This window comes from Schistosoma haematobium, chromosome ZW (genome assembly GCF_000699445.3).
Source record: "Schistosoma haematobium chromosome ZW, whole genome shotgun sequence".
Classification (NCBI taxonomy): Eukaryota; Metazoa; Platyhelminthes; class Trematoda; order Strigeidida; family Schistosomatidae; genus Schistosoma; species Schistosoma haematobium.
The window spans coordinates 66725948-66739141 of NC_067195.1; the positions used below are offsets into that span (position 1 = coordinate 66725948).

The 13194-nt window shown below is 28.9% G+C and overlaps 1 protein-coding gene across 1 annotated transcript in view; it reads right to left on the minus strand.

Moving 5' to 3' along the window:
* Positions 1-13194, minus strand: part of MS3_00004204 (uncharacterized protein) — a gene marked incomplete at its 3' end in the record, with an annotated part of 131901 nt that overhangs the window by 17280 nt on the left and 101427 nt on the right. The window contains exons 14-15 of the mRNA XM_012942191.3: positions 12213-12332; positions 3032-3231 (exon numbers count right to left, since the gene is read on the minus strand). Coding sequence (XP_012797645.1) covers positions 3032-3231; positions 12213-12332 — 320 coding nt within the window. The remainder of the gene's footprint in view (positions 1-3031; positions 3232-12212; positions 12333-13194) is intronic.

Consider the following 13194-nt stretch of genomic DNA (forward strand, 5'->3'; position numbering starts at 1 on the left):
AACAGATTTTATTCTTGTAAAATAATACTCAATTTTCAGAATATGCATCAAACTAACGACCACCAAGTGATAACTTTTCCATAGATTTAGCATTATTGCTTCATAATTTAACAACTTAAAATAGTGATAACCGAGTATTTTAATTTATAACAAAATAACTAGGATAGTTTGTCAATTAAATCTTGAATTAATAAGACAAAGGTAAATGATAGATACATGAAACTAGGAGTAAATATTAGTGCGCGTTATACAAGATTTATAAGCTTTCTGTTTAAGGTAGTGTACTTAAAAGATGATGAAATTTTACAAAATAAATTTATTTAACATTTCAATATGATTTAAATCTCAGATAACTACATACATTAACTACTTACTAACTGGTACTTGTTGATTAAATTATACATAAAGAGTAATTTTTTAATATGCTTACCACGTTAACTAACTTGAATTAGCACTAGTAAATAAAGAACATGATATAGAGATTAGTTCGCTTAATTCAATACTAATAAAGCATAGTTACAGTCTGAATAGTTCTATTGTAAAGTTTTCAACCGTTTTGCACTGAGTGATATATGTTTGAATAATCCAAAAGATAAGGGTTTTTAAATGATTCAGATACATTTAATTAATGAGTATTAACAAGAGTGAAATATAAATTCAAGATATGTGGTTGATTTCCTTTAACAATTCAGTGGATTATGTAAGTATTTATCATGTTTCTTTTATTTCCTACGGATATATTTCTCTTGGTTTTTATTCTATTTATTTAGTAGTATATGAATAAAGTAATTTGGTGTAAATATTGTACGAAGTTGTGAAATTAGCATTTCAGTAAATGTTATGAAACCTATAAGATATTACTGTACACTGAAAGTAGATGGTCGAGACAAGTAACCTGACAAAACTATTTGTTTTTGATGAAGCTTATAGAATACTAACGATAGTCAGGTGAATAGAAACAACAAAAGCGCACCTTTGATGATTCAACTGTTATTATTTAAATCAATGGATTGCAGAAGTGAAATCGATCTCAATTCTTTTTACAATAGCCAAACAACATCATTACGCTATATAAAAAATGGGAAAACTACACGTTGAGTATAGAAACATACACCTAGCTACTTGGATAAATTCAAAGCCAACAAGAACTATAACATCAGTTAAATATAATTCGCGTGCCAAGTTCATGAGGATTGTATTAATATGCATCTGTAGATAGCTACCATACCAATAAGAGCACTTCTAAGTATAAAGTAATTTTGCACTTTTTCATGACATGAGTGAGACTTTATGTTTATAAGAATTTTTAATTTATTAACTCGTCAGTTTAATTTGCTTTGTAATGGAAAACTTTCTTTAAATAGAATCTCACTGATCTATTTCTATCGCAATACTATTTGTTATGAAAATCACTTTAATTAAATAAAATTAGTAAATTGGATTTATGTTAGGTGGTTAAAGGTAATCGACAAAAGACTCTGTACTGAAGTTTCATGCAATTTGTCACTTGTCAGCAAAACATTCTTGTAATCTTGAGGAAACTGAAGTTCCGTGGTGTTCATACCAGTGTCACCCAGCTTAACAGTCAGAGATATTACCACTGAGTTGTTCAGGTTGTAACTGGCTTCAGGTATGACTTGCATATTTACAAATGATTGATCACTGAGTAGTGACTAATGTAATGTTTCCCGCTAGAGCTTGATCACAACGAAGGGATTGCTTAAACATAATATTGACCACTAATCGGTCAGCAATCAATCGTAAATGAGGTTATGTATTGTAAATGAAACTTCAAAATTATTATAGCATTTCTATATGAATAATAGTCCATGGACAACAAATAGATCTTACAAATAATGAATAAGAAACGTTTTAGAGACCCATTAATTTTTGCGATTTCATGCCGAATATATGCTTATACTATTGAGAGTATTGACTGATCAGAAATACCTATTCACACATTTATAGTTTCACAAAAATATTTCAAAAGTATCATCCATTTCATTAAATTGTTTTTCTCCTAAACGAACATGATAAATTTATAATCCTACAAATAACAAGAAAAAGATTATGATGAAGTGACAAACGTGAAATTAGTAAAGATAATTTCAATGTTCATTAGTGTTATTTAAAGTTCGTCAGTAGATCAATAATTTCATAAAGGAGAAAACAAACTAAATTTAATGTTAATTTTCTTTTAATTTTGTAGGCTTTTTCTTTAAATACAAACACTTTTTTTCACCTAAGTCTTAGATAAAACTGAAGTTGACAAACAAATGTATAGTGAATAGAATGTATAAAAATGGTCCAATATAGAAGTTTCATTAGTATCGGTTCAATTAAGTAATCAAAACATATATGTGTGATTTAATTTGGATCAGTAAGATGATCTATCAAATGAAAAGTATATAACGGAACTTTTATTCAAATGATTTTCCAGAAAGATTTTAAGTATCAGTCTAGATTACATAAATTCAGCTTTAGTAGTATTAATAAAACAATGTTCATTTTCTTTTTCTATCCGCTTAAATAATGAATAAAATAAATTGGTTCAAATTTTAACTGGTTGCAAACAATAGATTGTTTTAAAAAATAGAATTCGGTATTACTGTGTTGTAATTCTAATGAAAGAATTACACATCTGAAAATAATATTCATGTATTCAATAAAAATAGCAGAATGTTCAATGAATAAGTTAAGATTTAGATGAAAAAAGAAAAGGAAATGAGTACATCTACATTATCTAGCTATTTAGGAGATACGCATTTCAGTGTAGACTTTAAACAATCAGTAAACGGAGTTCATGAGTATACATTTAATGTATAATAATGAATAATAACACAGAATATAATCAATGGGTATTACAGAAAGGCAATCTATTCTTGATAGCAAAAATATAGTGAGAGACTTAAAATTAGTAATTCATTATTATTACTATTATTGAGTAAAACTAATGGAATTTACTTTTCTTTTCAAATAAAAAAAATTTCCAACAATCAAACAATTTTAATCAACATTACTAAACTCTTACCATGTCCAGCTTTTAATTGATAAACTAAATCCAATAGACGATCATGACGTGCTTGAAAATTTTCATCCAATGGTAAATAAACTAAAATTTGTGGTCGCCAATTTTTTGTATGAATTGGTTTATTACCAAGTTTTAAAATAGCTTGTTTTGCTGTGGACATTTGTAAACCTCTTGTAGCATCACCCCATTCTTTAGAAGCACTAAAATAATAAAAAGAAGAACAATAGTAACAAAGTTATAAATTTATCCTCATTTCCTATTTAAAAAAGAGATAAATTTAGTAAAAATAATGATAATGAAAATGGAGCTCAATGAGAGTATAACTATTGTTATTATTATAATGATTCATGAGTAGAATAAATGTAAAAAAGTCAGAAAGTGTGTATTTGTCATTTTATGTAAGCAAAACAATAATTAATTTAGATGATGATAATAATATGTAAAAATTTAATGTCTTTTTTTGTATAATGAATAGAGGTTACTGTTTTCTTTTCCCAGAAATATTTATTCAAAGGGTAATAATGATAATTTACTGTACAATATGAATAATAGAACAAAGTGAAAGTATGATATAGAGATGAGCTTAAAATAAATATGAAAATTAAAAAAGACTAATTTTTGGTCAATCGGAAAGCAGGTTTTGTAAATGGATAGTTTCCGTCTGAGAAAACGTTTATGTTATAAAGTGTGAACAGGTTTAACAGAATTTGTAAATCTATTAACGTTTTCTACAAGTCTTTCTGCCTGTAAATCTAAAAACATAACAAAATATAAAGATATCCTTATGGAAATAAACTATCCATCATCTACAAACGTTATAAGGACTCAAAAACACTTTTAAAAGGCCCCACATTTTATATAGTTAGGGTATGGAGTTGGAGTTTTTTTTAGCGAATAGATATCAGCTGCAATGTAAAAGTGATCTATAGCTATATAGATAAATTAACTTCTCAGAAAAGTAGTGTTATGTGGTTAGTATAACCGTAAAATATGGGGCTAACAAGTTGGAGTTCATTTTGAGACTAAGGGTTTAGCATGAGTTTAGAGATATTATCAGCCTGCCGGTTATGTACAATGTAAAGTAACATAATTGAGCATTTGATACACTTAACACTATCATTTCTACTCTATGATGGCAAAAAGCGATGTTTCGCTATCATTTTTAATATTTGAAGCAGTAATACAAAGATTTTTCTACTACCCGTCATACGTGATATTTGAATTCCATGAACATCTAAAAGTCATGTTCTCGGTTCTGACTGGTTCACACTTATGCCTAGAAGCATATGGCTTGATTAAAAGGTTATTTTATTTGGTTAAAAACGTTCATTGAATATTATGAATTTTTATTTTATCCTACTCTTATTAAATAATATGAACAATTAGGTTAAGCATGAGATTGATGCTTCATCTTGAGACAGTATGATAAGTAATGGTAATCTGCAAAATGATAACTTAGTGAAGTACATATTTTGAGTATAGGAAGAATTTTCATAGTTTAAACCAAAAGTCGGTCTTAGTTAAACAACCGCTGCAGACCTTAAAACTCTGGACGGCTGTTTCGTTTCATTATAAGACTTCGTAGCAGTGCTCATTCACGACGTCACACAACTCAGTGATGCATAGGTTAAGAGACTTTGTGCGTGACCTATTATTCTGGGTTAAATCTATCTATCTATGGGCCCCAGAATGATATAAAACGACCGTTCAAAGCCTTCAGGTTTTAAATGGTGATGTAACTGGAACGGATCGTGATTTAAGCTTTGAAAACATCAAGTTATTAAAACTATTCATTTTATTTTAAAGTTGTTTATTAACTTAGAAGTGAGTTAGAGCGTTCTGTACAAACTTTCATTCGGTTGCTGAACTGTAAATAGACGATTTATTGAAATTAAGGCATGTAATAATTACTGTAGCGTGACTTTAGCCATGTTTTTGAGAACTCATTTTGTCACCCGCTAACTTATGAGCCTGATAATATGAAATTGCGGTGGCGTATATTTCGTAATATGCGTTTAAAATCAATATTTTTTTACATAGCTTAGTGTAAAAATTGCTTTTATGTTAGGATGATACAAATCGAGTACACAAATTAAGATGATGTGTACTTTCCTAAATAAGAAAATATAACAAACATTCCCAGTGCAGGGTGTTATCAAAAAAACGTTTCACCGTAAAGTTAAGAGTATGAAGATACAAAAACGTTATTTTATAGATTTGAATATTTCATTGCATTCAAAATATAAGTGTTATGTTCGGTACTTGAATAATGCAGAATACGGTATACAACTACTGCACTCGAACGTATAGAACCCCACAGTCGTAAAATTAGAAGACAAAAGAAAGTTGGAGAAGTGTTTGTTGGGTAAGAATCAAAATGTACAAAAAATCATGGGTATTTATAGATATTAGCATTTGTTATAACATCATTATAATTCAGTCAATCCACAAAAATGCAAGTTATGCTACTGTCCAATAGTAGCATGCCACGATATTCTGATTGGATGGAAACTCTTCGGCTCCTTTAGATCCTCTGAAGGATACGTCGTAGTTTTCGGCAGCCGTCCCAACAATAAGAAGGTTTAGAAACTTTAAAAGTAACAACTTCAGTAGCTGGGTAAAATAATAAAGAGTTATCACTGATGATAATGATGATAACGAAAAACCATTATGGAGCGTGTAATGATAGTGGTAAAATAATTCACCCTAGTTATTGCCTTTGTGGATGTAGGTGGGTTGATTTAGTTATGTGACTGTAAAACATGAAATATTTGGTGAAATTAAGTCATATTAAGTATTTTTGTCGAAGGTTTAAGGTTTCGGTTTTTTTATCCTTGAAAAATTCACAACTGGTACCAAAATGCCTAAAACAAGATGTTATGTGCTTTTTTTTCACTATTTACTAGAAAATAAAGAGTTATGGAGTTTCAATTGAAATATCCTTATAATTACAAGCCTACGTTTTTACACCTCCACTTCAAGAAAATTACTTGTACTGGAAAACTAACCTACAATAGACGATTTTTGGTTTGATAACGCTCAAAAGAATAAGATTTCCTAAGTGGTATATCCCATGTTGATAGTTCAATCTAGACTATCGTGTCAACCTAGAATTATAGGCCATCAAGAATAAAAAATTTGTACCGGAATTAGCAAAGAAGTTCTAATAATTTGAATTAGGGTATAATAGTGTGGACAATTCGTAAGAATTCATGTGTGATTTAATTTTTCCGATCTAAGTGATAAATTATCAATAATTCTAGCTACCAATTTAATGTACATATTCAGTTGGATGATTAAAAATCTATCATCAAAATCCAGATATAAGAAGAAAATCTCCATATGTATGGATTAGTCAAAAGTAGTTAACTGAAACTATCCTTCAATACAATTATGGATTTTCGAAAGTTTCCTAACAATGAGGTTATCAGTTCAAGTATCATATGAATGTATTGAAATAACTGATTGATAAAATTTGGCTAACCTCATTATTATTAAGGGCTGGATTAATATATGTATACATTCATTTTATCTTTCGAAAGAGCACTTTTGCATTTTTCTTCTAGTCGAAGTTATTCATACACCAGACGATAATATATATATATATATATATATATATATAGCATAATTTCACATAATGGTCAGTAGAAAAATACATACTTTAGAGAAATCAATAAAAAATCTGTACTAAAGATGAATGATAATATAGTTAATCCATCAGAATCATTAAAGTTCAAATAAATACCACATAACAAAATTGTACATAATTTTGACTTGACAAGTAATGAAAATTCTGCAAAACCAATTCACAAGATGAAGTTCAGAAATAGCTACAAAGTCAACAGATTATCTATTACCAAATGAATAATCTTTAAGACTTACAATGACTAGAAATATAAATTGGTGATATGTTTTTGTAAAAACCAAAACAAAATAATTATCTATTTAACAAATTATCTGAAAACAAATAAGTAGATACTTGTTGTAAAGTATTCATCAACACTTTTTTGACACGATGGCTTGCTTGAATACCTAGGTTACCTGTTTCTGCCATCTAGATGTTTCAACAAGTTATCTGGGTTTTTTTTGTTTTAACATATCACTACATCGATTAATCGCATAACCTATTCAGGTGCGTCTATGAAAAGTTTACAACATTTCACTGTGCTAGTTACAAAAACGTACAGTTAAAGACATCGTGGTTGCTGGCAATATACATTGAAAACAATGAGTATTATTCAGATATCGACTTCTGAAATGCTAACATTTAACTCGTGATCACTTAATATTTATTGTCAATATCGATCAAGAAATAAGAAACAGAAACTTGCTGAAACAATTTGTGCTGAGAATTCGACATTGTACCAAAAATTTAATGTTGAATAAAGCAAATAATAATAATAATAATGTGAAACAAAATAATATTTTGATTTGTATGGAAAAGAAAGAATTAAATAAACTATAGTTCATTTCAAAGAAACAATCTCTAAAGGGATTAGAATAGCAAATATGAAATAATTTCAAGCATAAGTAAGACCAGTCTAGCTGTGAGTAAATTCAGTTAAGTTTATGATCAAATGATTGATTTATCTATAAACTATTCGAAATGATCAAATATTAAGAGATTTCTGCTGATGTACCTGATCAATCTTCAACTACTGATTTCATTCAGTAGTCGAATTCAATTTCGTTAATTTTACAAAAATTTAACTAAATTATTCAGTGGATCCTAATGGTGCTGGTCTTCCTTCCAGAAAGGTTAGTCTTACACATCTTGTGTGTGTTCACATTAATTTTACATATTTCAGTTCAATTTCAGTCTATCATTTTTAAAACCATATTGCTTTCTTAGATTATAATCATTTTCAGTTCATGAATACTAATCAAATGGTAGATTCAGGGTTCAGTGGAGACATACATTTTCATTGGTATACAGCTATATCCAATGATATTATGAATTTAACAAACGGTATATCTCTGACTCAATCATTAACAAATATATTTAAACTACTTAACAAGTTCAACTTAGAGAAATTAAAATTGAAGTCAAACAATTACATTTATCGTAAAATCTACAAATAACAATTACCAAATCGATCCCTAAACAAAACAAAATAAAGTTCGTATGCAAATAGATGAAATAAACGTTATCTGTAATTACTTTCTGCTTTGTAGTTTATTATTTGAAGAGATATATTAACCAAGTAATAATAATAATAGTGGCAGTGTCGATACCATTTATAAGATTATACTGAGACTGAGAAATAAATGCTTAAAACGAGGAGAAAAATGAAAGAATAGATTGACAAAGAATCAGTAAATAAGCAAGCAGATATCAACAGTGATTAATGGGATGATAGTAATATTAGTGAGTAATAATTATAATCAAAGATGAATGGTGGCTAGCAGTGGATTTCAGGACGCGCGTTTGATCCCATCTGGGACTCGTCAGTTAGGTTTACCTGCATCCCAGAATTGATGTTCACTCTCAGACTCAAACCTAGTACCAGTCACTTCAAATGCTATCGCGTTATCCACTTAGCTACTGAGTCCTGGTAGCCGACTGATTGTGCAATGGAGTGAAGTTTAAGTCCAGCCGACGAGTGTTAAATAGAACGAAAAGGGCGTCCTGGATTCCACTGCTAGCCACCATCCATCCTTAACTATAAAGCTTGTGACTCAAGGCAATATCGAGGCAGTCCGCACATATGCCAGTAAGAGACTGATCAATTGCAGTCCTTACCAACAATGGGAAGATACAAGCAAGCGATACCGAGTGAATTTAAAAATTATAATGATTTAAAATTCATTTTTAAACGTTGCTTTAATGTTCTCATTGGTTATGTCGACTATCAGCCACCATCTAACTCTGATTATCGACAACTAGATTATTGATAGTGCAGTTGGAATATTTAGTTTACCATTTATCACACAGTTTTTCATATTGACTTGAATGGGTAATGCATATAATACTCAGTGATGAACAGATAAAGATAATAAATTCCTGTGCCAATCAGTGAGGTATATATTTTTTTATAAGTAATTCTAAAAATTATAAATCTATATCAAAGTTAGCAAAATAATTATATGACCTTGACACAACTCAAAAGTTCGTCGCATCAATGTAAAAATGAAATGTCTGCAGATATGAAACAGATAAGTTACAGTGATTACTATTAGTCATGGTGATGGTAGTATTACTAGTAGTAAATTAATTTGAAATTATGCGTTTGAACACAAAACAATAATGAGATTGATTGATTCATACATACATATAGTACTCTTGGTCAATTGACTTCTAAATAAGTGAGAAAAGCTAGTTTGTGTTCAGAAATTTCGAACTAAATGAACAACCGTAAATGACCTTAAGATTTCGCAAAGTTTAGAATACATAATAAAACAAGTTTGTTCAATTAGGTTGGGGAAGAATGTGTTAGTCAGAATTAAAAACTTAAAATCTTTTTAAGATACTGACTGTCTACAACGCATGACTTGAACATATTTTAGTTTTCATTAGGATTTGGAAGATCTTGTTAAAATTCAGCTGAATACATTGCATTTTGTTAAAGTATACATTCTGAAAGTGTATAAAAGTGAACTGTTTGGAAGTTTTAATTTTTTTTTTAAAAAAACATCGAATAATAATGATGTGTTATGAATACAATAATATCAGGCAAAAACCTCAGGTCTGAGACTATAATTAATTCCAAGTAAGAACGGGAGGGAAGTAAATATTCAGAATAAATGAATAATTCATTCAACAACAGTATTTAATCAGTCCTTTTATTGTACTTCGGGTGTAAAAAATGTTTATTGAAATTTCAAAGGTTAAATTCAATTTTATTAAGAAAACTGATCTTATAGTATTGGAGAAAATTTGCATTGTCAAAACATTACATGACTGTTTATAGTTCCGATGGAGTGTTCATCAGTAGTAATTTTCCGCTGGTAATATTGCCGTAAATAAAATCTTCATTGTTACAATATACCATTAACCAGAGCTCAAGTAAAACATAGACTATTAAAAATATCTTGTTTATACTATTTAATAAAAATAATCAGACCTAGTTTATTTTTATTCTAAGGACAAATAACTAGGAGCAGATATCGATTTCTAATTAACTTACAGTTGATTATTGATATAACAAAAAAGAATATGGTTTGTATCTTGCGCAGTTTTATATTCAAAGATCGATCTGAGCTGTGTAAATTCTTCTCCTGGAAGTCAAAGTATTTCTAACCTGTAGTAGCGCTTAACGGATATGTGGATAAATATTGCATAATAGTATGCTTTTTCCCTGTGACGTTTCTAATCGTTAACGTTCTTGACGTAATATCTGTCCAGGGAAGCAGTTGTGCAACATATATTCATTCAGTATTCCTATTGAGGGATATTTACTACCAATGATATAATTTCGATTAAAAAAAACACACGATCATCAGATAATTTCAGTGAACGCAAGCGTATCTGTAATCGTTCTGATCAACAAACATTAACTCTGTAGGTACTCAATTAATGTCAAAGTATGACCACTAAAGGTAAACGACATAATATTGAACTTTCATATTCATTATGACAATTAAAAATATCCTTTAAATTTTTTCCACAGAACATATAATTCATACTTTTGAAAGGATTCACATGAACAGAAATTAATGTGTTCTCTTCAACACTAAACGTATTAGGTAACTTTGAAGATAATCATCAGAAACACGTTTAATATCAAGTTAGTTTGAACTTGTAATTCAAATTTTATAAAATTTTCTAGACATTTAACGAATAATGGTTACGGAATTCAATTTCTACATGTCACCAAACTCGACTACTAATTGAGATCGGTATTCCAGGGAAGAAAACCAATTCCGAATTGGTGGCAAAAAGTCTAAACTGAATAAACACAACTTATCTAGGTTTATCTAGGCATACGAACCAATACAGAAAGCTACAAACACACAAAGGCACAAGAGTACAGAGCATATAAATAGGAAATTACAAAGAAATCAAAATGTAATAAATAAAATTCCCTCTTAAAACACAAGGATTGATCGATAGATAGATAAATTACAACTTACAATAGTGGAATAAAGACGAAAATAAATGAAAAATATACATTCATGCATGTATGCATGATATAGTATAAGAACTAAGAGAAGAAACAAAAACCATTGCGGTATTTAATCAAGTGGAAATAAGTCATACTGATGACGAAATACTTTAAATAATAGGTTTTCATAAAAAATAGAAGTAAAGCTTTAAATACAACCAAAAAAGATCTTTCAGTGTTATGACATGTAATAGCCTACAGGTTAAAGTGATATTCATAGATAATTGATAACACAGTAACAAAGACAAGTATTTTTGATGATTGTTAAAAATAGAATTTTAATGTAAATATGAAACATGTTGTAAACTTGCTGGATTCAGAAGTAAGCAATGACTAGTTACTAGTTACGTATTAGACTTCGAACTATAGAAATAAATTTTCATAACTGGAAGATTGAAAAATTAAATAATATTAGCATTGTAACTGAAATAAATACTAGGAGCGACTGTCACCCATTGAAGACGTATTTAAAACACATAATATAAAGGTGAGCATACCATAAGGTTGTGTGTACATGGTTTCTATGGTATAGTAATGATGATCATTATTACATCCAGAGCTGTGAAAAATTATAATAAGAAATTCAACGTTGTGTAGTGAGTAGTTTGTAGACTGGTTATTAAAATTTTACGTTTTTCTATCGAGTAATTTACATATTAGACAGATTTATCTATGGATTTAACTTCATCATACAAAATGAAATTTTTAAAGAATAATAGTAAATTACATAAATACTGATGCAAACATGAAAAACTATTTTATTTATATTAGTTTACCTTAATAAAAGTAATACAGTTCATTCACATGTAATTTACCCGTAGATACAAGCACTTAGAATAACTAAGAAAACAGCAAAGACAACGAGTACAGATGTTACATAAACTCAATGTTTTCACCTATAGTCATTGAATAACCGAATGTTCAAACTTTATAGGCAAAACTCTTAACTAGTGAAAACTGAATTGATTGGAAATAATTTAATCAATGAATCACAATGAAAATAAAAGTGTTAAAACGACTATAGTATATTGGAAATGATTAGAATAATTTTATTTCAATAAAGGAAATAAACTTACCCTCTAAATTCAATATATTTGTAAATAGCAAACGCTAACGCCCAAGCGACAATAGTGTAATACCAACTAGATATAAACATTAACGCAATACATAGACATAATCCGACAAATGAGAGGAACCTTGAAAAGAATATGCAAAAAAACAGTATATATTAGGTTGGATAATAATGCAGATGTATCAGAATTTAGTTGAATAAATAAAAATCGATCGATAGTTCTAGTAGGATTGAATAAAATAAAGTAAGTGAATTGAAGTATTATGGTAGAATTAATTGGCTTCCTAACTCGAACAGAAGAACATCATGAATAAACTGAAAGGTTTATACCTCCGTCTAAGGATGTTTTGTGTTTCAACATTATAGATCAAAAAAGCAAATGAAACTGGAAATAAAAAAATCAAATTGTAGGATTACTTTATCGTTCTTTATTTACTCAATTATAACGTCTATTTTTAACCTCAATGAACTTGTTAGTGTATACAAAGATAGGAAGCAGATTTGATGTAGAAACTGCTTTCAGTATAGTGTCATCTACTCATAGAACGTTTTTCATTCAATATAATCGATTAGTTACTGTTTTACTCTTGCTAACAGTTCTTTGCCTAAACATAGAATACGTTTTAAACTTATGGAGAGTAACTACTCAGTCGGGGTATTTGAAATTTATTTAATTTAATGATTTCTGTTATAAATCGTTCCAAGTAAATACCTATATCCTTCATTATATTAGAGGAAACTAACCAATTATAATTTAACTATAAACTTCAGTCACATGTCCACATGTACTGGAAAATCATTTTTGTAATGCAACCATAAAATACCTTAAGTTTTATTGATTGAATATTTGGAAGACTTAATAAATGACGGAATATATGTACGTATATAAATATACATGGAGAGAATTCTGACAATGCAGAAATATAAGGAAAGAAATGTAAAGTGAACACAATCAAATAAAGTGGAAATAAACCAACACAGAGAAT